This window comes from Desmodus rotundus, chromosome 10, assembly GCF_022682495.2.
Source record: "Desmodus rotundus isolate HL8 chromosome 10, HLdesRot8A.1, whole genome shotgun sequence".
NCBI classification, from domain to species: Eukaryota; Metazoa; Chordata; class Mammalia; order Chiroptera; family Phyllostomidae; genus Desmodus; species Desmodus rotundus.
The window spans coordinates 21,126,057-21,152,323 of NC_071396.1; the positions used below are offsets into that span (position 1 = coordinate 21,126,057).

The 26,267-nt window shown below is 53.3% G+C and overlaps 1 protein-coding gene across 2 annotated transcripts in view; it reads left to right on the top strand.

Moving 5' to 3' along the window:
- Positions 1-26,267, top strand: part of PCNX2 (pecanex 2) — a 186,896-nt gene that overhangs the window by 143,445 nt on the left and 17,184 nt on the right. For both annotated transcript variants that reach the window (XM_053913245.2, XM_024561815.4), the window contains exons 25-28: positions 2,788-3,003; positions 18,706-18,959; positions 24,212-24,445; positions 25,591-25,703. In XM_053913245.2, coding sequence (XP_053769220.1) covers positions 2,788-3,003; positions 18,706-18,959; positions 24,212-24,445; positions 25,591-25,703 — 817 coding nt within the window. The remainder of the gene's footprint in view (positions 1-2,787; positions 3,004-18,705; positions 18,960-24,211; positions 24,446-25,590; positions 25,704-26,267) is intronic.

Here is a 26,267-nt window from a genome sequence, read left to right on the forward strand (position 1 = left end):
TAACGCAGATGCGCGGTCAGTGCGTTCTGAGAAGATCTCCACTTTGGGTGGATTAAATTGTTTTGTTTTATTTAAACATCAAACAGTTTAAACAATTAAGTGAAAGTTAATTTTCTCATTCAGGCCCTTTCTTTAAAACTGCCAGAGACTGAAAGTAATCTCTAATTAGTGTCTCAGAATGCGTGCTTAATTATCGTAGAAAATGAGTAGAACGGAGGTCAGGCAGGCTTCATCTGCATAGAAAATTAAGCATACTGATTCTTCATTAGACTACATGACTTGCCTCAGCCCGTAGTACAGTTTATTTCTTTCCATTAATCATAATTAGGTTATAAATATACTAATTTCAATTCAGCTGTTGATTGTCACGAATGACTAGCAACGATATTCACAGTTTCATAGCATTGCCTTAGAGTCTTCTGGAGGTGGATCGGTGCACTTTTTGAAGGAGCACCTGGGGCAGGTCTTCGCCTTTCGAACCCTTAACCACGTTTCGGTTCCCGGGTTGAGCAGAACTCATTTCAGACCCACAGTCTACCTCGGATCTCCCCGAACCTCTGTCCCACTTCGACAGATGTCCTACACCGGAGCCTGGAGCTTTCTCTTCTGAGGCACATTACACTCCTCTGACTTCCCAGAATTTACCCCCCAAAGAAAAGATTCTCCCAGAACAAAAGACCTGAATGCAAACTTCTCTCCGAGCCCCTCCCCGCACTTCCTCCACCCCCAGGACCCAAACCAGGAGGACTTCCCAGTTTATTGTCTTCTCAAAAAGCTCCAACCCTTTATCATGAGACATGCAGTGGAAGGAGCAAAAGGGGTCTGGGCCCAGCAGGGAGATAAAGGGAACACACAGTGAACCCCAGATTCCACACCACCCAAACGCCCACCCCCCAACCCCGGACCGCCATTGCAAAGCAGGGCGTTCTGTCGTTTCGTCTTTGCTGTGTCTGCCCCTCAGCCTTCCCTGGGCGTCCTCATCCACCCCGCCCAATAGCTAAAATTAAACAGGCAAGGCAGCCGAACGGCTAGAACTCTTCGTCACTGCGGAGGGGGGGAGCGACAGAAATGGTGCAGCCACGTCCAGATGCCCTTAAACTGATGAGTGGCTAAACCCTCTGTGGCGTCTGCCAAGGACCAGCGCTCCGAGTGAGGCTCAGCACACCTCGTCTGTCTGCAGCAAACGGGGGGGGGGGGGGGGGGGGGGGGGGGGGGGGGCCGGCCGAAAATGCATTCGCTAGGGGGCGCTTACGTGACTACACGCACTTTTTATACACTAACAAGGGTGAATTTCCCTCTGCATAAATTTTCTCTCAGTGAATCTCAGTGTTAGATACATGTATAATTTTAAAACAATAAATGGCACCTGTATATAATGTAAGTTACATCTCTATAATATGTAATGTACATTTGTATGTGGTATATATACTAACAATAATTATCTGTATGGTAGCAGGTAGATTGTGCTATTAATATCTTTAAATTATACCTCAGTGAGTTTGATCACAAAGAGAAAAATCCTGGAGTTACTTGCTAGGTATGTTCTTAGAAACCAAATTTCTCTTAAGGAAACGGTACAATCTGTGGTGTTATCTATTACTCAACAGATACTTAGCTAGTCCCTACTACGTGTTAGGGACCTGCCAGTATTGGGATATATTATAAAAATTAGCAACCTAGACGTAGATTTGCCTTTCTTCACTTCATGGTGCATTGGAGAAATCAGCTGTTACTCAAAGAACCGTAAACCATACACACGCAGAAACCAAGCGTCAAATTCCAACTGTGACGAGCGCCCCAAAGCGGAGGATCACAGTGCTGAGAGCTGGTAGTAGGGATTTGGCCCATCCGAGGGGTCGGAAGGTCCCTGACGTGGTGGAGCTACAGCTACTAGAGTAACTAGTACCGTTAAGAGCAGAGAAGAAAGTAAGAGCAAGCAGGGCAGAAAGACCAGGGGCTCCGGGATGGGGGCATGTGAGTCACTTGCGTGAAAGTTCTGGGTTGCTGAGCACCAAGGGTGCGGAGGGTGTCCGTGTGAGGTGAGGATGGGGGCTGGAGGGTGGAGCCGATGGCCCAGTGAGGCTTGGGACCCTATTGCAGGTGATGGGCAGAAATCTCGTCTCTACATTAGGAGCGGTGAGAAACCGCTAAGGGCTTTAAGTTACGGGGCTGGGAAGTCCTGGGTAGCACACCCACCTGTTCCGTCTGAAAAGCTGATCCTGCCTCTGGCGTAGAGAATCGATTAGATAAGGTCCCCGTGAAGATTCCCAGGTTATCCATCTGACTACTGTGATTGTCCCCTTGAGACACTATGTAGCTTGGAATAAGGCAGAGGTGATGGAAATGGAGAAAGGTAGAAAGATGCGAAAAATATCAGAGGAAAGTAAAACAGAGAGGCCTGGGGGGAAGGAGTGGGAACGAAGGTCCCTGGGTTGTAGCTGACAGGATGTCGGTGCCGTTCACTGAGATGGGGAACAGCAGGGGCCCCCACGTGGACGTGTGGAAGGCGAGGAGCGTTAGGGACACTTGGGAGAAGTCAGTAGACAAGTGTGTACACAGGTCAGACAGACGGTGTCAGCTGGAGACAGAACTTGTGAGTGTTCTGCATTTCGACTCTGATTCGGTCCATCTGTGTAGATTGCGTCACCTAGAAGATGTGCAAAGAGAACAAGAAGGAGGGTCTCACGAAGTCCACTAAAGTGGGCCAAGGGCCTGAAAGCTCGGACCTAGCCTTGATCAAATGCCTGCTCTGTCTCCGAGCCTGAGCGCTTCTCGTTCTGTCTGCAGGGAACGATGACAACAACCTCAACTCCATCTTTTACGAGCACTTGACGAGGTCCCTCCAGGAGTCCCTCTGTGGGGACCTAGTCCTCGGCCGCTGGGGGAACTACGGCTCTGGCGACTGCTTCATCCTGGCTTCAGATTACCTCAACGCTTTCGTTCACCTGATCGAAATCGGAAATGGTCTTGTCACCTTTCAGCTGCGAGGGCTGGAATTCCGAGGTAAGAGTCTCCGGATGGAGGAAGTTGTGGGAAGCCAGTTGCTTGAGTTAACTATCACACAAAGCTCTAACGAGAAGTCACCACTGGGGAGGAAGGACGGCATGCCTGTCTAGTAGAAGGAGACTCAGGGAGCATCCCCCACCTGCCTTCATCCTGTATTTTGATGTAAATGGTCCCCGGAGGGGATGATTCAGGGAAATGTGTGGTCTGGTGTAAACCTGTGGAGCACAAGTCAGAGTTTCGGTTTAATTCTTCTGGGAAACACTCGAAGCAACGGGAGCTCGTGGGACACGCGTGGGCTGCGTGTGGAGTGGGCCACACCTGAAACAGCCCGGTTCTGTGGGTCGCAGGTGCTGTGGTCGGTGCGGGCAAGTCATTCAGCGTTCAGAGCGTTTCTTGCATCTGTGCAGTGATGAGGACCTAAGACTGGCCGCCTCATGACGTTGTTGTGTGACTTGATGAGGTGGTGCATAAGCAGGTCCTGCACGAACACTCGTTGCTTCGTGGTTGCTGCCTCCACCGGAATCTTGAAAAGTCTGGCCCCGGGTTTTCCATCCAGTCGAGTGCTGGAGCTCAGGGATTCTCATGCCCTCCCGTGCCCTTTGGTTAGTCCTCCATCCACTGTGTGTTTTCCCAGCACCTCCTCTGTGCCCGGGAGTGCTGAAGCTGGACTCGCAATGGGCACGTGGCCTGGAGGAGTCTCGCCCCGATGGTGGTGGCCTTCAGAGGGAGGAGTGCAAGAAAACCAGTCAACACGGGCAAAATAGTGATGGGGTCGGACGTGCTGTGGAGGAAGGAGATAAAGGCCCCTGACCCAAATGGCTGCAGAGGGTGGGGGCAGTGTGAGTGGCTGCTCTGTTGGTTGCGCTGGCTGGGGACAGCATCCGGCAAGCACAGGACGGAGGCCAAGGACCCACAGTGCTGAATGGACAGGTCGGGAGCGCTGGAGTGACCTCGAGCCTGGGGCCCATGTGACTAGAACACGGGACAGGCGGGAGGCGGGGTCCCAGGCCTCACAGCTTGGGTGAGGGGGCTGCATGCTATTCTCTGCATAACGGGCAGCCACAGCGGTGGGGTTCTGGAGAGCGGAGTGACTGACCTGGTTTGCACGTTGAGCTTGTTCGGGTAGCTGCATGGAGAACGTTCTCGAAGGGGACTGAAGCAGAGAAGGGAGACCATTTTAGAAGTTCTGTCGTCAGGACAGCAGAGGGGCGGTGGAGACGGAGGAGCTGGGAGGCGGGGAGGTCAGGGAGCAGTCCAGGATGCTGGGGGGCAGGGAAGTGAGGCTCAGCTCGCACTCTGGTTTCCGGGTGGGTGCCTGGGTGGGTGGAGGCACATTTCCTCAAACGGGGAGTTTGGCATTTGGGGGTATAATCGAGAGCTCCATTTTGGATGCTTTCACTTAAAATGCCCTTGATCCATCCAAGTGAACATACCATGTAGCTAATTGGACGGATGTGTCTTATATTCCCCTCAGGAGACATTCGTTCAGCACTCATTGTATGTCAAGCCCGCGGCTGGGCACTTTGAATACAGAAGCGAAGGCCCCACTTAAGGAGCCTGGAGCCTCACCAAGGAGACAGGCATAATGAGCAATTAGAGATGAGTGTCAGGGGCCATGCCGTGCGTGGGCGCCACAGGGAGCAGGGAAGGGGTCAGACAGGGCAGCCGGGCAGTGGAGAGGCCGCAGTTAGAAGGGAGAGGAGGGAACAGCCGGTATAATAACTAAGAGGCACGAAGTCACCAGTCAGGGTTCCACATGGTGTGGGAGGAAGGGGTCACGGACAATGCTGGAAGGTGAGTAGGAGCCAGGTCACAGCTGCGAGAACATCACAGAGACAAAAGGACATCTTTCAGCCAAGAACAAATGGCCATCTTTTCACATCTTTAACACCATTACCGACAGAGGACCAAGTCTTTTGGCTCTTAGAATGAGGACTTCTAAGCATAGTTTTGGGGGTGTCCACTCTTTTAAAATAACATTCCTAAGTGAATTTGTTTGGAAGGCTTTTTCTTTCCCCAGGGCGGCGGGTTGCGTGGTTTCGGCGTATATTCTGGGCACCCTCACAGCTGCAGTGTCTGGGTTTAGGGAGAGTGTTTCATAGAGGCCGAGTGCCGAGAGCAGTGGCCGGGCTCCACTCGGCAGTCCAGTCCGAGAAGGCGCGCCCCGGAATCCCGCACAGGTGCCCGAAATGCCACAGGACCAGCCAGAAATCGCGTGCTTCCAATCCAATAAGACAGCAGAATCGCCTGTTTCAAGATCTTTCCATGTTTTTGTTTTTCTAATTCCCAGGAATTGCTGTCAGAGTTAGGCTAGTTGAATCTGAGTTGCAGTTTCTATCAGAAGTTGTATGCAGCTTACAGCCCCTTTAGCAGACTTCAGTGATGTCTAAGGGTCCGAAGTTCATTAGATTTCAGGAGCTTACAGCACTTTGTCTGCCAGCTCCTGGTCACAAGCAGGGTCTCCCTTATCTACCGCACGGAATGTTCTGGTCCCACCTCACATCAGTTATTGGGGTGGGGGAGCATAAGGAACCACCGCAAAATTGAAAGGTTCCAGACAGCAAGGATGTCCTGTTATTTCTCACAGTGGTGTGGGTTGGCTGGTAGTTCCTTTGCTGGGGCCACCTGCGGTCACTCTTGCAGCCGCATTCAGCAGGCAGGTGAGTGGGACTGGAAGGTGCAAAGGGCCACATCCGGAGCCAGCTACCCCCCCTGCACATTGGCGCTTCTCCGTGTGGCTGCTCAGCTTCCTGTGAGCCGGACTAGACTCCTTTACAGCCAGGTGGTCTCCAGGTTCCAAAAGGGGGACACGGGATACTTCAAGGCCTCTTATGGCTCAGCCCCCAGGATAGGCCCCATGTGACCCCCACCCCGTTCTATTGGCCAGTCATTCCCAAGGGCTGCTCACATTGCACGATTCACTGGGGCCAATCTTATGCAACGCACCGGACCCCAGGAGCTCCATCAGGTCCAATACGGAGAAAGGCTCAGATGACCCCCACGTGGTCGGGCAGAGAGGCAGTGGCTGTGTGAGGAGGGGGTCCAGGAGTTCTCTGGTTAGGCCCCAGGGAGCCCAAAGAATGATCTTGATTTGAGTTGTCAAAGCCCATCGGCTGGTAGTATAGTGAGTGACCAATACGATTTCAAAGCCAGAGTGCAGACAAGGAAGGCACGTGTTCTATTCTACTGTTTTCCGCCCACACATCCAAGAATAGAAACAGTTCTTTCCTTGTTCACGCAAGGCAGAAGGGTCGTCAGGCCCACTGCTCTCGGGCTTCTGAGGGTCAATTACTTTTCCTGCCCAGCGAGTCATTGAGGAAACCACTCAAGGGCTGACGGAGTAACAATCATTGGTTTTAACTCTAAGTCAAGGTAGCAGATCTAAGTCAGTCATGCACTTCACAAGGCCAGCGGTGCGAGGGGCACCAAGTTCAAGGTTTTTAAAAGAAATGGAATCTGTTGGATTTTTCTTAATCCTCACCTGAACAGATATTTTTTGTTGATTTTAGAGAGAGAGGAAGGGACAAAGGAACACAGAGAGAGAGAGAGAAACATTGATCTGTTGCTTCCCATATGCCCCGCTATGGGGGATCAAACCTGAAACCTAGGTATGCGCCCTGACTGGGAATTGAACTCACAACCTTTTGGTGTACGGGACGATGCTCCAACCAACTGAGCTACCCGCCAGGGTAGAATCTGTTGGATTTTAATTTCCATTTAACCATCATTCGAGTAGGTGGACCTAGAAAATAGAAAAGTGAGAGTTGATGACCCGTTTAATCCATTTCTGTCCTCCTTTGTCATCCAGGTGACCCAGAATGACAGGCTGGCCCGTTTCTTCTGTTAGAATAGGAGAAAAATGAACGAGGAGTCAGTGCCGCCAGCAAGGGGAGCCAGGCAACTCACGAGCACTGTCTGAAGAGGCGAAGGATCGAGAGTAGGAGCAAAATTGAAAAGGCACTAAAGGGAGTTTTTCATGAGATGGGTGTGCCCTCCGAGCTAAGGAGAGGGCGTTCTCCTGCAGAGGTGACATTGGCCCTCAGAGTGGCCACAGTCCCGTCACTTCCTGGCATTTAACTGGAGGGAGAAGCAAGGCCCATGGAGACGGACGCTCTCCTGAGGCTCCCAGCCAGCTAGTGGTCACGCCTGGCAAACCCCAGACACTCAGCAGAACTTCCCTCCCCGCCTGGCCATGGCCTCTCATCCCTCCTTTCGGGAGTTCGTTCACAGTCTGTACCATGGCGTCTGTCTGGCGTATGAAACACTGAGAAACGGGAGTGTAAAGCCTTCAGCTACTTGCACAGCCTTTCAAAAGCTTGTATCATTTTCCTAGTGGCACCCCGTACTCACTCTGTGTCAGGACATTCCGTAGAGCCTCACAGGTCGGCGCAGCCTCTCAGAGCCTCGGTGTCTTGCCAGAGCCCAGATGTGACCTCTGAGTCCCTTCGCAGCTCTGACAGTTCGTCAGGTCAGGGGACGTAAAGCGCCTTCACCCTATGAGGCACTTGAGGGAAGTAGAACTTCTTGCTAGAGTTTGAGGATAATTCCCTCTCAGGAGCAAGTGCTGCTGGGGGATGTCCCAGAGCGTGGGACCATGGCTGGTGTCAACGGGGGAGGTTGAGCAGCTGCCAATACAGTGACAACCGAGAAGAAGGTCGACACACCTAGGCATTGGTCTGCCGGCTGGTGCCAGGACTGGGCGTCAGAAGCAGGAGCGCAGCCATGAAGCAGAGTGAGGACCGCAGGCAAGGGGAAGAGGGGGACTTGGGATGCTGGCGAGTGGTGGAGTCCGAAGGGCGGGGAGGATGGAATCCCAGGCAGCTCATGCACAGTAACAAGAGGGGGTTGCTACCAATGGCTCGGATACAGGTGAGAGGCAGGTGTCAGCAACAAGGCGTGAGGATGGGAGAATGAATAGAGTGGCAAGTTCAGTTGGACTCCGTGAAGAGCTCACTCGGTGGTGATGAGTGTGAATTCAAAGGAAGGCCTGTAAATATGGCTCCTGTGTCTCTCTGAGCCGCATTCCGCTCCACAGGTGCAGGTACAAAGGGGCAAAGTTGGAGTAAACCAGGGCTGGGGTTTAGCTAAGTGGGCGATGTGAAGACAAGGACGGGGGGACTGGCAGCCTGTGCAAGGGGGTGACGATCACGATGCTAATGACTGGCCACAGAACGCAAGGGAAAAAGGAGGGGAGTGAGGGTGTGAGAGAGGTGGAAACAGGGCCTGGCGAGAGGACTTCCTGGGTCCGGGAAGCAGACAGGCTTGTTGGAGGGGAAGCGCCCGAGGACAGGAGCTGGGAGGATGGACAGTGGTGGCTGGGAAGCACCGTTCCCACACTGACATGTGCAGAGGGGAGGCAGCTCTGGCGATCAGCGTCTAGGGTTGGGACCCCGCAAGGGGAGGTGTCGGAGGTGGGGAGGTGAGGCTGACATTGGAAGGGGCGTCTGTGGCCACTGGGATCCCTGAGAGTGGCGGAGGGAGGTATGTTGGAGAGAGGGGGTGAGCCAGAGCACAAGCCTCCCGGAAGGGCCGCAACGAGAGGGCCATGCGGGTGGAGTGAGGATGTGGAGAAACGAGAGGACGTCGTCCTTCTGGTGCCCACCCCTGGGTGAGAGTAGTGTGTGACAGCAGTGGGAGGGAACAGTGAAAGGATTTCAGGAGCCTGCGCCTGGGTGGGGGCGGGGCGGTGGGGGGGGGGTTGGAGATGTGATTGACAGAGCAGCCTGGAAGTTAGGCTGCAGGGAGCCTGGCTTCCATGGCCCAGGGCTTGACCTGCAGTGGCAAAGCAAGGTTCGCCCATGGGTGATGAGGCGCGGACCCTGTGGTCTGAGGATGGGCCACACGCGTGGAGCCGGTCACAGACGTGGAAAGTGTGAAGCCGCTGACATGAAGCTTAGTTGTAGGTGTGCGTGTGCAGGCCGCTGTCATTGTCTCACTAGCAGGGGACAGCCACCTTTTCACCACAGCGAGGTGTGCTTTTAAGAAATCAGCACAGGGGATGCTGTAGGGAATGTAAAAGAGACATTTGACAAAGTGGGTTTTTGGAAAACTCAGGAAAAACGCTATCAGGAATGCGTGGCGTGGCGTGTGGACATTTACCTTTTCCGTTACTAGAGTAACTGCAGTTTTCTCCGCTAATTTACTCGTTGCTCAGTATTTTCCGTCAGTGAATGATACTGTGCGTGTGTATGTTTTCTACAGGCCCCCGAGATCAGATAGTGCCAGTTTTTGCTCCTGCGTTCCTTCAGACGAGAGAACACAACCGGTATCGATCACCTTGCCCTTCTATGGAAAACAAAGCAGGGATGCAAACGGCTCGTTTCGGGTGTTTGCACGAGTAGCTCGTGCATCCCCATGATCAGGCCACCACCCACGGTGCCGGGCCTGTGGCCACTCCTACGTGCTTCTTGATAACAAAATAGTAATAATGTGGAAACCAGTGCCAGTGTGTTTTCTGAATTCCTGCAGTTCACACATTCAATTCTTTATCCCTGCAAGCTGTTAAGGAGTCAGTGAGCCCAGGCTTTGTTGGATGGTGAGACCCCAAAGGACAAGCACTCCTCCTCTCACTCCTGTCCCTCCCCAGTGCAGCGCCTGCCCTGTGGGAGGGCACCCTGTAAATACCAACCGAGTGAGAAAGAAGAGGCAGTTCAAGGTTCCTGAGCACGAGCTATGTGCCAGGGACCATGCTAAGCTCTTCAGTTGCATTATCAGAATATTCCTTATAATAACGCTGTAAAGGGAGTAGGGGTCATTGTCCCTATTTTAGACATAGAGATGAGTGAGGGTCAGTACGTTGCCCAGGCCTCACAACCGCCAACAGTGGAGGAGGAATAAATACCTGGAAGTGGCCGACTCGCACATCCTTGACCTTGGCAGTGGACCCCACAGCCAGGGAGGGGAGAGGAAGGAAGGAGAGGAGAAGGAGGAAAAACAAATAAGAAAACAATGAGTAACCATTATTTTAAAATCTATTTCGTTGTTGAAACTGAAAAACAACAGTTTTACCCGAATGTGTGCTAGGTGTTACCATGGCAACGCCACTTTCAGCATCTCAGTTTCTTGACTGACCCACCTTAGGGGCCGGGAACCCTCCGGCTCTCTTGCCAGAGGAACCGCGATCTGGAAAATACCAAGAATAGGATTTATGTTCCTGGCCGTGTGAAACGCTATCGGCCATCTCATAGTTTGACTAACACCCCATAATCACTGGTCTGCGGAGACATTCTAAAAATATCTGTGTAACCTAATCTTACTTGAAGCTAATCCAACCCAAACTTGACGGTGACTGACCAGTCCACGCAGAGCCACCGGCCCCCCACAAATCTTGGAGGTGTGGAGAGTTCTCCCCTCGCTATGGCAGCATTCGGGGCATCGGCAAGTCCTCAGTTCTTACGTCCGCATAGCTCGAGTCACCAACCTGTGAAGGCCTTTTGTTGGGAACCTTATCCATAAAATAATAGGTTCTCCTTCCAGAGTCCCTAAACACGTAGTTTTCTTCATCCCAAATGCCGGGACATGTCAGTGGGACAGACAGAGCCGTGTCTGTCTGGGTCGCAATCTGGGAAGCAAAGGGGCTTCCCTGTGGAGCATCGGGTCTGCGTGTTTTAACTTGCAACACTCGGCAAGAAGTTTGTGGGCAAAGGAGGATAGCGCGACGTTGAATGAAATATGAACAGAAAGGACCTGACTTCCGAGTAAAGTTGTGTACGCTGGTTTTCTCAGCTGTACATGGGGCAGGATCGGAGGGGAAAATAACCATAGTATTCACAGAGGTAATTATTACCTATTTCCATGTGTCTTATGCTTCAAACCTGCCCAACGTAGTTACAATATGTACCAAGTGATTTGGTTCATTTCATTTTCAAAAAAGCAAATTCTGGAAACTTTTGTAATTTGTCAAGCCTCACTCGACAGCGTGTAATAAAGGAAAAACACGGACTTTACATGCAAAGGACCGGCCCTTTCTGCTGGACAAGTTGCCTTTGAGACTCTGTCCTTATTTATTGTATTCTTAAATAACTTTTTGCTTTTCATTTGCACTTGGCACACAATATTATATTAGTTACGGGTGCCCAACAGACTGATTGGATGGCTATATAACCCAGGAAGTGAGCGCCCCGGTACATCTAGTGCCCGTCTGACACCGCACGCAGTTGGGCGTCCTTATTTAAACGGGGGAGATCGCACCTGTGAGCCAGGTTTCCTCGTACGGAGATGCTCTCTGAGACGGCACTCTGCACGTTGATCATTCACATCACCACAAATGTGCATGATGATTTGAAGTAAGATTTCTCTGAGAAAATCAGTGCTGTTTCATTGAAAGGTGTTAGATCTCATTTTGAATCTAACTTTCCAGACAGGTCGTAGGAAAAATTTGATTCATTTGGGCAGGTCCTAAAGCACAGGGAGGCTCCTTGGAATATAGAATTGTTATAATTAAAAATTTCCGCTGTGCCCACAAAATGAAACATGATATAAATTTACTCTTGCGTACTTGGTCTTTTCTCGCTACTGTACCTGGCTCAGCTCGCTTCGGGTTCTCAGGGGACATTTCAGAGATGCACGAGGCCTGGGAATCGGGACGAGGGGAGAAACTGTGCAGTTAAATAATGAAGAACTAAACTCACCGCAGCTCAGCAGACCAGTCCCGTCACTGGTTTTCACTCTGCTCTCTGACCTCAAGTCATGTCCCCAGACTCTTGTCCCCTCCCTTTATGGTCGGGTTCATGTAGAGGGGAGGATTGTCACCTTTGGAAACAGGAAGTCTAATGGGACAGCTTCATGGTGGCAGGGGCCCCAATGGCTCCTCCTACTGGGGGGAAGCTACTATCAGAAACCGTCCCCAAGTGGACAGCCTCACCCTTCCCTGTCCCTGGTGGCTTCCAGGAAGCCAGAATCCCTGGAGTCTTCTTAAAGGCAGGGAAAGCTCGATTCTTCCGAATCAGCAGTCAGTGGCCAAGAGCCTGTCGGAGGACTGGAGCCCAGTTCACTCCGCTGAGCGTAGAAATCACTTTTACCTTCCCCGAGGGTGGCAACTTGCAGCCTTTCTCGTCCCACGGCACACTTCCAGGAACTACTAAAATTCTGCAGCACACCAGAAAGTATCTTTCTTGCCAATCTGACAAAAAGAAATAGGTATAATTTTGATTCATTCACACAGGACGGCTATTGTTGGGTCGGCCGTTGTTGCTTTTTTATTCGACAATCTAAAGGACCAGAGGTCAGTGCCCCTGATAATTAGCCAGGCATTCCATGTTTTAAACATTCGTGAGGCGCCCTGCTGTGCCTGCCGCAGCGCACTGATTGAAAATTGCCTCCCCAGAGGCTCATGTATTAGGAATTCTAGTGTTTAACATTAGAATAAAGATTTTTGAGTACGTGATTTTAGCATTACTTGAAATGTGGGTAGAAAAATAATGTCTTAAAGACATTGAAATCTCATTATGAATTGTACTTTTGTTTGGACAGGTCTTGAAGCACATGGAGGCCTCTGAAAGATAAAATTATTACAGTAGTTCTTTCTTCTCAAAAACTGCATCTGGTGAGGCCTAACAGGTACAGGGTCCCCTGCCACGGCAGGGAGCTGGGGACAGGTGACCTGCATGTTCCTGTAAGCTCCTGCTGCGGAATTCTCTCCCAGAGAAGGAGTTGGAGGCAGGGTGCAGGGATTGAGAAAGGCATCTCCATGACATTGAAGCTGCAGGACAAGTTTTGGGAGGAAAAAAATCCCACTGTGACTTTCCTGCAAATGACAGTCATTCAGAAAAGTGTAAAGCCTTCTCTGACATTATTTCATTTGGTCACAAAATAGCCTTTGACACAAGCAGCTGGCAGGAAGCGATGGCCATGTAGAACATGCCGTGGACGCCCTCACCGCACGTGTGGCCCACGTGAGTGGGGAGTAAGGGGCAGCGTCTCCTGCCCGAGCTCGCTGGGGCTGAGCCCTGCCTCACACCTCTTGAGTTGCCAACATGTGACACAGTCCAAGCTGCGTGACGTCCAAACGTCCGCGGGAGTGAACTGCTCTGAGCTCAGCAATGACCGGCCATGTTATCAGATCACCTCCTCCTTGGGGCCCCCAGTTCAGGAACGATCTCTTAACCGTGACCTCAGAGAGGACTACATTTATGTATTAATCCAAGGCGCACCCCAGAGAGTGTCTGTGAGACCCACCTGTAGCTTGGAAACCATGGCTAAGCCATCTCTGTGCCCAGCGGTGGCCCGTGCGGGGCAGGACTGACACCATGTTGAGGGAGTCTGAGCTTCTGTCCATCCGTCCGTCCATCCTAGCCACCTCATCGCTCAGCCGATATAAAACACCAGCCCAGTGCCTGGCACCCCGGACTGATGAAAAGTCTGCTCAGATAAATCTGGTGAAGTGATTGCAAGACATCGTTAGTATGTGACACCAAACGTAACAGTGCTGATGATACTGGGGGTTTTCTGGGGACTCCAGTTCGTCAGATTCTTTGGGACAACTGAACGTTGTTTCTCAAGGTACTCAGACCACGTAAGGAGGAGAACTGGAGAGCGGGGGCCAGTCCTTAAAGCACGTCCTGCGTTAGGCTCATTAAGCTCGAGTGTGGGCCTCGTTGCCGGGAAACAGTAAAGCAAGCCGGCCTCTTCTCTCAGGGCAGCCTTCCCGATGCAGGGGAGCCTTTGAAGTCCCCATCACATAAGGGTCCGCGGTCTCGGTCATTTCCTCTGACCTTTCCGTGGATGGCCTGTACCCTATTTCCTTTTCACCTGAAGTGGGACTGCGGATGGCTCATGCCCACCACTGGTGGCCTCTTTTCATCGGCTCCCCGTTACCTATGGAATTAAGTTCAAGTGTGTCCATAGGAGTCAAGTTTCCAGTCCGGCCAGCCTGCCCTGAGTCCCACACTCTCCCCCTTCAGTGACCCTGTCCCCTGTCCCAGGCTTCCCAGCCGAGAGGTGCCTTGACCACAGGGTTGTTGGGGATGGTCAGGGGAGGGTTGTGCTTGGCGTTCATTTTCGGTGGTCAGACCTTCTGTTCCAGTAACTGTTCCTTTTGCGCCCCAACTTTCCCAAGAGAAAGTCCCTTCTGCCCCCGGCCTGGCAGTAGGTGTGAGTGCACTGACCAGGGAGCAGGCATGAACAGGCCCTGCTGCTCAGAGTGCGGGAGTGTCGGAGCCAGAGGGAGGGAAATGGCCCAGACTGAGGGCTTTCTGAAAGGTACGATGTTCTCCCTGTCTCCACGAGTCTCTCAAGTGTGCCCTTGGGCAACACCGGCCCCTGGACAGACACGTTTCGAGACTGAATTGTTTCAGCTGCAGAAATGCTTTCTCTTTTCAGCTCATTGGTTATATCAGGATGGCTCGGTGGACCTTTTGTACAGTGTCATGAAGGATGGTGTTCACCATGTTACACGGAGTTCTCTTTACGAGGGTCCTGGGGATGCCAGCTCTCCAGTGTCTCTGCCACAAATAACTAGGATCCCTCCAGACCATTATTTTGTCTTTGTCATAAGAAACTATTCAAGTTTCCTTCCACATTTGCTGCTTGTGAGCCTGCGTGATGCAGGGCGTCATAGAACAGTTACTACCTCTTTGTTAGTGGAGGTAGCTATACATTAATAAAGGAGGGGAGCAAAGGAAATCAGATGTTATTAAGCATAATCAACCAGGGAGCAAAAGCCTGCTTGCTTCACCCGGAAGTTACAGCTTCACACTCTGCCCAGGGCACCACCAGTGTGTTCCCCGCAGATCACTGGGGCGGGGACAGAACGATAAGGGGGAGGTGAGCACATGCACAGCAGCAGGGGCCCAGATGGCGACCACAGAGCTCTGTCAGTCTGGCCCGGAAAAAGGATCAGCTTGGATAAGAGACACAGCCCCAGAAGATGCAGGGAATGGATTGGTGAGGAGGTGAACCTGTCAGAAGCCTGAAAGCTTGGGAAGTTGATTGGTTATTTTGAAACAGCGCCTGTCTTCCCAAGCCTGAGATAACATGATCCCAGCTAACAAAGTCCCGCTTTCCGTCTGTCGCCCCGTGACACGCCCTCGCCCCGTTTGTCGGTGTGTTCTCTTTCCTTAGCAGCTGCCTGGCGCCCAGGGCAGGCTGCATGGCTCCCTTGCAGGCCTGGACACGGCGCCAGCCGAAGTGCAGCCGGGCACACAGACTAAGCTGACCGGATGGGAGAAAGGCTGGACGGGACCAGCCTTGGTGTGGCATCCAGTCTCTGGATTTTGGCCCTATTTGGGGGCCTGATGAAGGCAAGATTGGACTTTTCCCACCACGGGTGGGAATGAGACATTGGAAACCCAGTGGCACCCCTTTGATTTTGCCTCCAGCACACAAATAAAACCTACCGTGCCCTGGTCTCCCATCTGTGGCTCTCCTGGGGTACTTTCCCTGCAATCCCATAAGAACCCCACTCCCACCAACAAATCTTAACATTACTCTGTCTTCCTCATGTTTTCTTGTCCCCATTTTCACTTAAATGTATTATTTGCTTTCCTACAGCGTGCGCCTTTATAGAATGACTCCGTTCCTTTTAGGAATTAAGTGTGAATAAATAAGCCAGGCCTGGCCCGTCTCTGGTAGATAGGGCAAACAGCACTTAAGGGGTGGGACGCAGTGCTTGCTCCTTTGGAAACAAGAAACAAGAGGAGGAAAAGGTCAGGAGGTCAGGAGAGAGCTGCCAGCCAGCCAGGCAGGGACGCTTCCCCCATCTCAGCCACACCCAGGAAACTGGTACATATCCTATGTGGTGAGACTTCTGAGATCTGATAAATACGTTGTCCCCTTAAACGCTAAATATGCACAGCGTTGCTTTAATTAGCCATTCGGATCTATCAGAACTGAAAGACTCCAAGATTCTCTCAAAATTAATTCTAAAGGTATTTATTGCATGCCTTCTATGCCCCACTGACCTAGGCCATGAGAACATAGCAACCTAAACGATGCTGTTTCAGGGAAAACACCGGGCAGAGCCAGCCAGCCAGCCAGCTCGTCCTTGTTTATCTCCAGAAGCGGTGCAGAAGGGCATGGAGCGGGGGTCTGACCTTCAGTGTTCCCATGGGGGACATGCACCCTCAGTCCTGTGAGCCTGTCTGAGAAGCATCTGGGCCTTGATTTGCATTCAAACAGCAAAATTAGTGCATATGCAGAGATGATTGGGTTCCATTGTTTTTATATTTTCTACAATGTGCTCCTGACTATGAATCTTTTGTTCCCAAGAGAAGGTGCGCAGACCTGCCTGAACTGGTGATCGTGAAAAACCTTTGGTGGCTCTGATGTCCCCATCAGGCCTAGCGGTCCTTCACGGCCAGCTGTTTCCCCCACCCTCCATGCTGCCCACGGGCCTCCCAGTGGGCGGCGTCAGCTCATTTCAGTGGGATGGCAGCCGCCCGAACACCGTGTCATCTAGTGTGCCCGTGGACACACACCCACTTTTTCCAGTGTGTCCAGTATAAAGGAAACCACAACAGCTGTGGCATGAAGCCGCCGAGATCCGCGCCGTGGCTGGATGGAGGGAGGGGGGGACTGGAAGCAGCTCGGGCGCCCCAGGCATGTCGTTTAATGTCGTGCCACTGCTGCCAGTTGACCTGGGGTGCAGACACCCCTTTGTGCTTCTCCCTGTGCAGTCTACTTCTGAGAACTGTCTTGCTCCTTCCACGGAAAGATCATTTCTTCCTAAATTACATTATTGTGGTGCTGTCGGTGCCACTTGGGGGTCCTGAGGTGGCTCTCAGCCCTGGAGCCCAGCACCTGCAGGCCTGGTCCCCGTGGGCAGGTCAGTGAGGACACGGCGGTCACTGGTCACTCTGGGTGCCCAGCGCACGCGATCAGAGCTCCTCACTGCTCTCATTGCACCCGTGTATTTCTATGTGACGGTCCCAGAGAGAGTGAAGGTTTCACTTTGCAGAAGGAGCCAAGAGACCCTTGCAGTGTTGAAGAAAGAGCGCTTTCCGCGAAGACCCAAAGCCCTGAGGTCTTGGAGAAAGACAAACGGAATCATAAGACCTGGGTTCAGCCCCTCACTGCTTCACTGTGTTTCGCGACCTGCTTGCTTTCCCTTCCCTGGCCTGGACTCTTATTTTGTAGGCTGTTATCCTAACGGTCCTGCGTGTACATTATTATTACATGAAGGTTGTAGTTGCCCATTTCCGGTCTGGTAAGGACATCTCGCTGTGGGTTCTACAGGGGGCTTAGTTTAAGCATTGCCTTTCTTCACCTGCCTCCGCATGGAATGTAATCCGGTAAGTTGCCTTTGCTAACGAAGCCTTTTCTCAGTAGAGAGCCCGTTGCCTTGGGTACGGTGATCTGCACAAGAATTCTTTCTTTTGGCCATTCCATCTCTCATTCAGTCGCTCCACCACCCGCGTAATTAGCAGCTACGAAGTACCAGACGCCATGAAGAACATCATGGGGCCCCAGGGAAAGGGGATCCTGTGGAAATGGGTGTAGAGGCAGGTTTCCTGTTTGAATTGTCTCCAAAGACATGTGGCAGGATTCAGAGACTCACCCACTCTGTTGGCCAGGACCGAATAACCAGTGATCCTTCCTGCCACCACACCGTTCCCAAACTGGGAAAATGGAGTAATCAACTGTTCTCAGGGCAACAGAGAGAGCGAGGCTCTGCTCAGCGAGCTGCGTCGCTGCCCCTTTTCTCCAGGAGGCGCTTTCTCATCTGCAGTACAGGGAGGTGGAGTCCAAGCAGAGCGCCTGGTCGGCCGCCGTGGGGACGAAGAGGAGGGTGCTGGGTGCTCAGGTAGTTCGCCCGAGTGGGTCAGAGCGCCAGCCAGACAGGCGTGAATTTCTCAGAGCGGGAGCTGCAGAGATCAGAACAGGGGTCCCCTGTCGTGACTGGAGGAATATTCACCTGCTCTTGTGCAGCCAAGGCCTGGGGAGCTGAGAGCCGACAGAGAGGATGGAGGCCAGCCAGTGCTGAGAGTGGAGATGCCTTGTCGATCATCCCAGGAATCCACCTGGGACCCCGAAAGACCCAGCTTTGGCAGGAGGGATATCATTACTCTAGAATAGGGCTGCTCCAGACACTCCCAGGCAAAGATTAAAAACAAGTTGCAAAATGGGAGGGGGGTCAGGATGTTGGGCAAAATAAGTGGAAAGGATAAAGAAGTACAAAAGGCCAGTTACAAAATAGCCACAGGGATGTAAAGCACGGCCAAGGGCAGATAGTAACGTTGTAATAACTACGTCTGGCGGCCGGTGGGCGCTGGACTCATCAGAGGAGTCACTTCGCACACTGCGTCCATGTCTAATCACTGTGTTGTGCACCTGCGGAGCGATTGTGACATCGTCCGTAAGCTGTGACAGAAATTTAAAAGACCAGTTTCAAAAGGATCAAGCTGACAAGCTGATGGGCAAAGAAATTAACTGCTTAGCAGAACATAACTCTCTCTAAAGGAGGACAAAAAAGTCCGGACGGTCACCGCTAACGACAATAATCTCCTGCATATAATGGAAGTTTGTGGGTATGAACTAAAGCAGAAAAACAGGGAGGAGAAGAGAATTGGACTGACGTGAGTGAATAAAAGGGTTCACGGTCACAGAACCGTGGCTTACGTGGGGGTTCCGTCTGCCCTGAGAATTGAATGAGCCCCCTGACCCCTCTTCAGCACCTTCCCCCCAGTAAGGGAGTCAGTCGCTTCTAAGCGCAGGTCTCCCTCTGGCTTCTTGCTGTAACTCCCACTGCTTGTGCTCTGCCAGGAACCTACTGCCAGCAGAGGGAGGTGGAAGCCATCACGGAGGGCGACGAGGACGACAGGGGCTGCTGCTGCTGCAAGCCGGGCCACCTGCCCCACCTGCTGTCCTGCAACGCGGCCTTCAACCTCCGCTGGCTGACCTGGGAGATCACGCGGACGCAGTACATCCTGGAGGGCTACAGCATCGTCGACAACAACGCGGCCACCATGCTGCAGGTGTACGACCTGCGACGGCTCCTCATCCGATACTACGTCAAGGTACCGTCGGGGCCCAGATGCTTGTCGTCTCAGTCCTAACGCCGGCGGGCTGAGGAGGCTCCCGAAAAGTTTATCAGAGAGCTGGATCTGGAAGCTCAGCTTCCGCCCCTGAGCCCCAGCTAGGTTTGGGCACCCCCGGTTCTGTGACACCCTCGAGGGCTGCGGCTTAGCCTGCCATCGGCCCCAGGGCCGTGTTCCGATGGGCAGTTCGTTTTCTTGCCGAGGTCTGTTTCCTCGGCTCCAACACAGCATGGGTTATGCTGCTCATGATCAGTTGCAACATCCTGAAAATACAGCCAAGCCACGTTTGCATGCTGTCAGTGTCGACGTGGATGCTCTGCGAATGTCCACGTTAGAATTGCCAGCATTACTACTGAAGCTAAGCTGAACTAAAAAATATAGTTACCACAGCATTTTCTCTTCACTCGTGTAAAGACTGATCATAGATTTTTTTACTTGCTCGGTACCCCTAGCTACCCAATGTATATTCCACTCAGAACACTTGCCGGTTTGGGGTAAGTGTCCTGGAGAACATGTGGCACTTGACCAAGGACACAGAGTGACAGCCAGGCAGAGGTGTGTGCTGAGGGGAAGGGCCCAGCCAGGTCCGCCACGTCACAGAAAGTCCTTGTGGCGGCTCCTGTTCTGCAGGAGCACTTCGTAGGGGGGCAGCTCAGGACGGTCCTCAGAGGCCCCACATTTTAAAGCTGCCCAAAATGAGGGTGTTCATTCACCTGAGACCCCAAACCCCCTTTGAGCCGAGGCTGACACGGGTGGTCCAGCAGCCGTGAGAACATCCAAAGCAAAGCCTAACACCAGAGCCTGATGATCCAGGAGTTTAGCAGTGAAAAGGAGGACATGGTGAAATTTGGGAGAGCTTCCACGGTGGGCCCCGGCATGCGTTTCGGTCCCTGCCGGAGGACGTTGGCAGGAAACAGTAGGAAGGCTGTGAAGTCAGAAGGTGGAGTAACTCTCATCACACTCTGACGGGAGGGCCGGAGGAAGTTTGTGGAAGCATTTCCCGTGGTGGCTTATTGAAGACACGGCCTTGCACTGTGCTTTGTATGTGCTGGAGGGATGCACAACTCTGCGCCCAAACCTCCCAGGAAACAGTAGCTATTCTGCCCAACCTCACAGAAAGTGTCTGAGACGTTCAGAGAGCAAATCAGGGGGACTGTGACCTAATGCCTCCCAACCCCACGGTTTGTCCCCTCAGACGTCATGAGAGAGGCCACAGGAGCCCTTGCCTGCACAGCCAACTCTGGCCACCTCGGTGTGTCTGCTGGTGTTAGGTTTGACAGTGGGTCCTGACGGCCTGCAGCACACACATGTGACACCTGTCTCCCTGTCACCACCACTGGTGGTGACATTTTCTGCTCCACCACTTTTAGTGTGCACTCTTCTTAAATGGACGGAGGAAAGGGCACAGAAACGAAGACCAAGAAAGAGCCCGCACCAGCAGTTCCTCAGGGACTTCCCAAAGTGGCCAAAGTATGCTCCGCTGTCCCCCTTGGCCACAAGGTTGTCACGTGCCAGCTGTGAGGGCGTCTGGGATGTGTACCCTGGGCAGCCGCACTGTGTGCTCACAGAGGAAGGAGGATACAGATGTTAAATGACAAGCAGCCATCTCTGGCACCGCCCACAAAAAGAAGAGGAAGTGTCCCTTGAGTGTCCCCGTTAGCTCCTAAGTAGCCACAAGCTGGGGCCATTGCAGGAGGGCTGGATCGAGGGCTGACAGGTCAAGGGGACTGACCATCCCACGAAGCAAGTGGCCAAGAGTTTACTCCAGAGAAGGCAGCCGGGGCCAGCAGATGGGGTCTAGACAGGCCAGAAGGGTGAGCCCTGGCACCAAACATCTTGTAGCCTCAGGAACAGGGCCGGCCCCTTCGTCTGCCCTCCAGAGCCCTGCACTGGCTCGCCTTGCTCCCCACCCCTCCCCGTTTTGAACCCTGTGCACATTCCCAAGAAAGGGGGTGACGCTAGCACATGAGTTTCAGGCGAGGCAGGAGAGGCGCACAGGTCAGTGGCTCGGCACCCAGCAGGGCGCTGCTCGGGAGCTGGGGGGCAGACCCATGGCCTCAGGCTCCCCCAGAAGTTGGGTAATGGCAGATTTCCCTGTCCTGCCCGAAACTCTGACTCTGTGGGCGTGGGGCGACGCCCAAGCACCTGTAGTTTTAAATGTTTCCTAAGGGATTCGATGCACCGCTAGGCTTGGGAACCACCACAGACAGATTTCCTGGACTCCAGATCAGCACTCAGGAGGGGCAGAGACGCCCAGACGGGGCCACACGGTGTAACTCATGTCACGTGGGCACCAATAGGCCTGTTCATTGGAGGCCACGTCTGAAAACAGCGCTGGGCACTTTCCTTCCCTTCGGCAGGCGAGGGGCCGCACAGAACCTGCACACACACCCTGCTGGAGTTCCTGCAAGGCGGCTGCGGAAGTGTCGAGTGGCTGTTAGATGGGAAGAAACAGCATTTTAGGGTGCAAAGTAATGACTCTTTTCTTTGCTCCTCATTCCTGCATGAATAAAATTGCCTTCACAGCTCTAAGTTTCATGAGGTCAGTTTTATTCCTTTCATTATTTTTTTATTGGACAGGCAAGTCCAAAAAGAAAAAGAGAAGCTTAGAATAATTCCTTTGCACAAAAGGATTCTTTTTAATCTCCTAGTAAACTGAGTCGGTTCCCTGGCCCTCCACGAGTGTATTTGAAGTCATTTCCTTCCTGGACTTGAGGCTCCCCGGGCTCCCCCACCCACCCCCCCTCCGTTCATCCGTGTTTAAAACCCCTTCTCAGGCCAGGCCCCCACTCTCTGCAGAGCCTGAATTTCCTGCAGCCATTGTTTCTGCTGACTTTTGTAGAAAGGAGATGGGCTTATCTCTTGCCTTGCAGATGAGCCAGACAGGTGGGACAGGTGGGTCTGCCTGCCAGGCCGCCTTCCTTCCTGATAGGAGACACAGATCCACAATTACAGTGAGAAGCCGGGAGACTCCTGCTGGAGGAGGCAGATAGAGGGAATCAATTTGGAAGGGGTCCAGCCTCCAACACGGACCGGGGTCTACGCCGTCGGTGTCCACTCTCCTCACTCATTGGCTTTACTTAGTGTCGTATCCGCTTCTCCGGTGAGAGGGATGGGCACCCCGTCCCCTCACACGGGAAAGCTGAGCACAGAGCGGGGGTTTCTGCTCTGGAGTCAATGCTGAGGGGTTTTGCCCAAATCAGGGGAAGGAGTTTTACCCTCTGGCATTCAAAGTCCTCGTTAACTATTCTGACTTCATCAGCTGAGAGGTTATTTTAATTCTTCCTTAGAAATGAGTGGAAAGATAAACGTTCCTCTTCTGATTTGTTTATTATTCCCGTCTGGGACACGTGATTAGGACCTACTGGGGGAAACTAGACCAGATGTCCGCTAGAGCCAGACGTTCGGACAGCCCACATGTCTTTTTCCCCTTCGTGCTTGTCAGCTGAGGAGCACTGACTCTGGCCAGGGTCACAGCCTCGTTGGCTTGCGACTTGGGGCCAGCCACTTGCACTGTCTGTCTGTCACCCTCCCCGAAGCTGTAAGTTACCGAAGGTGGGAAGACAGCAGAGAGCCCTCCAGACTCAGAATTCACATTTTCTGAACATTAGAGGTGCACGCTGGCGACCGCCACACACTAAGCCGTCTCCTGTCCCCCCAGCCCCTGCCTCAGGCTGCTGCGGCTGCTGCCTCGGGCTTGTTGGGGATGGAGACACGGTGCTATTGTTACTTCTTGTGTGTGTGCCCGTGCCAGACCAGGTGCTGAGTGCTTCACACACACTGTCTCATTTAAAACCTCAGAACAACTGTGAGAAGCATCATTAGTGCTTCTGCCTCTTGGTGCCCTGCTTTGCTGCCCCACCCCCCACCCCCTGTCCTGACACAGAACAGGTTTTGTAAGGCTGGCAAGGTTGTCCTGGGTGCTGTGCTGATGGAGAACGAGTGGCCTACCTAGTTCTGCTTACTGTCTGCGGACTTCAGGCCCCCCCATCCCCTGTTTGGGACCAGCGGGACATTGGAGCCAACGCTGAGAGATGAAGGGCCGCCCTGGGTCCTGACAGCAGAGGCTGACTCAGGACTTTGTGCGTTGTTCAGCCCACAGCCAGAGGCCGCCCGTCTTTCTGCTCACCTGCTCACACTCCCAGCATAACCTGAAACCAGACACCACAGCCACCCTGACCAGACTCCCGACTCCACGTCCCAGTCAAGGGGGATGGGGCTAACACCAAGAACACCGCACGGGTGCCTCTGCCCACCCACTCTCAGGCTAGGCACTTCAGCCTGTCCACGTCTGTGCCGTACACGTGACTGTCCCCGAGAAGGCCACCAGTGGAGGGTTTGACTCCATGGGAACACGCTTCACCGCCTCTGTGCATCAAACGCCACCCCTGCCCCTCCCTGTGGCTCCTGATTTCCAGATGAGAGAAGCAAGCTTCCCAGGGTTGCCCAGCCTCAGGGACACCCAGGCGCAAAAGTCCCACCTCCCTGAGAAATGAAAGGCCGCAAGGTTGGGAGGGGCTGCACTGCAGCACCAGGGTCCCGTCTGTTGCTGCTGCGCCCACATCAGACTTGGGTTTTCATTTCCTGGGTCACATTTTTACTCCTCCGGGCCAGATGAGCTCATTCAAAAAGGACAACAACGTGGCCTTCACTAAAGCTGTGACCCAGAATAACAAAGCCTGGGGTTGGACCCTCCCCTGCTGGGCGTCCCAGTGGAGAGTCCGGTGAGGAGGACGGGTGGTGATATTTGGGTGCACCATGGATGTCCGCTGCCGGGGCAGTGCCCAGGATTGGGCGTGCACGGTGTCACATCTGCATAGAAACTACCCCCCATCAGAGCCCTGAGGCTTCAGTTCACTAACCACTCTGGCAGGGGGTCCTGGGCGAGGGTCTGCCCCGACGCCTAGCGGGATCAGCCTGGCCTGGCATCCAAAGTGCCTGCAGTAGCCGAGGGTCTGCCGTGTGCGACTCCAGCCCGGAGGGGGCTGGCTGTCGTCCTTTCTCCCCACGGAAGGTCTGCTCCTCACACTTCCCTCACTCCTACAGTGCCCCGTAGGAACATCTCCAGTGGGCTCGGCCCACTAAATCTAGCAGGAAATACAGCCCCGTGTGTGCGGGCTCATGGTGCCTACTTCTCTGACAGCAACTGACTTCAGGAGATACAATAAGTAGCACGTCTTTCTGGCTTTCGAGTGGCTGCGAGGGCTCAAAATCCTGCTTTCTCTCTGCAGAGTATAATATACTACCTGGTGACGTCCCCCAAGCTCCTCTCCTGGATCAAAAATGAGTCGCTCCTGAAGTCCCTGCAGCCTTTTGCCAAGTGGCATTATATCGAGCGCGACCTGGCGACGTTCAACATGAACATTGACGATGACTACGTGCCGTGTCTCCAGGGGGTCACGCGCGCCAGCTACTGTACCGTCTACCTCGAGTGGATCCAGTACTGCGCACAGAAGAGACAGGAGGTAGGGGCAGGGCCGCGGGCTGGGACCGTTGGTGGACTGCGGGCTTAAAAAACAAGGTAAATCGTACAGCTGATCTCTTCCCTATACTCTCTGGTAGACGGTAAGAAAACAGAAGGGAGAGAAAACGTTGGTATTTGGGTAAAAGTTTGTTTAACCATTGACAGCATTCGTGAAGGGGCCTTGAGGTTTTATTTCCCCGTATTCTGTGCTCGGGGTCAGAGCAGGTGTAAGCCCCTACCATAGCTTTAAAGCTCTGAAAACTTGTTTGAAGCCACTTGTTGTGATTCCTGCACAGAGAACATCTGTGTGAGGTCCAGGGGCTTGACCTCACACACCGAATCGTGAATGTGAAATTCTATGAACAGTCCGACGGCCCACGTGATTCCTGCATTGTTTCTGTGCTGAGGCCGCTCCCGGAGACCAGCGCAGCACTGGGGACAGTGACGGCTGATACAAAGAAGCGTGGGAGGGAGGGCAGGTGGGCGAGGAGGAGGGGACAGGGGAGAGAAGCCAGTGCAGGGAGGCGGCTGCCTTTCCCTCTCAGGACGGAAAGCTGCATGAGCACACACGCAGACAGAGGCAGTAGATCCAGGTTGAAACCGACCTGTCAGCTGCCGAGAAGTCTGCTGACGACTGTAGAGGGCAAATCAAACGATGACTCAGCCCCTGTCCTTGACCTTTTCATGAGTGATTACAAACAGGTGGTGGGAAGAGCAGGTGGCGGCACCTGCGTCCTCCAGACTCGGCAAGGAGAAAGTGTGCTGATACTGTCCCTATGTGTGGTCTTGTCGGGTGGTAGACAGCGTGACCAGGTGGGCCCTGGACAGTGTGCAGGTGGGCATTCCGTTGACTATAATCTCTGAGCATCTTGACCTTTAGTGCCATATGCACAACCCAGGCGATTAGGCCACTACGCTGCACGGGAGCCCTTGTCTCCCCTCCGGTAGCTTCCTCACTGCAGTTTCCTTGGCATGTCCTGCCACAAGAGAAACTACTTCAGGAAGCGAGAGTTCCAGACCCCCGGTCACTCCGGCAAGGACTGGATACACTGACCTGAACTGCCTCCTGGGACTCTCCAGTTGTGATTCAGGTGGTGCCTGCAGGCACCCATGTGGCAGTTTCATTTAACACCTCTGCTCCCTCAGCCTCCGAAGGCCCTGGACAGCGACGAGGACTCCGCCCTAGTGACCCTGTCCTTCGCCCTGTGCATCCTCGGGAGGAGAGCGCTGGGGACGGCTGCGCACAACACGGCGCTCAGGTACCTGGGGGGACGGCTGGGACAGGCCTCGGCGTTTTGTACTTTTGACAGATTCGTTTTCGACCATTTCCTCCTACCTGTGGACTGCTTACACTTCTCCCAGAGAGTCCCTCCCAGGCTAGGTCCCGCGGGGCCTGTGGCAGGGCTGTAGCGGCCACCAGGACCCCTGTGCGTGGCCGGGAGGGAGATGGCAGGAATGTGCAACAGCCGAAATGCCGGGATGCTGGGGCGTTGTGTGTGGCGAGGGGCCTGCAGATTTGCTGGGGAGATTAAGTGAAACCATGGCCAATGCCTGGCCAAATTCTTGCTCCATAAATGTTACTTTTTCCCCCCGTTTTCCACATCACTGATCCTGTGTACCCCACCGTGTGTGTCTCTGGGGGGCTGTGACTCACGGGTAGCCCCTTCTGCCCGTTCAGACTCTTTCGCATGGATCTTCTCCCTCTATGGAATAAACAGCCAGTTTTTTCCTCTTAAAGAACAAAAACAAAACGAAGCTCTCTCCTGACCCTTCCGCCCGCCCTCTCCTTCTGGCACTGGGTCTTCTCTCTGATTCACAAAGAG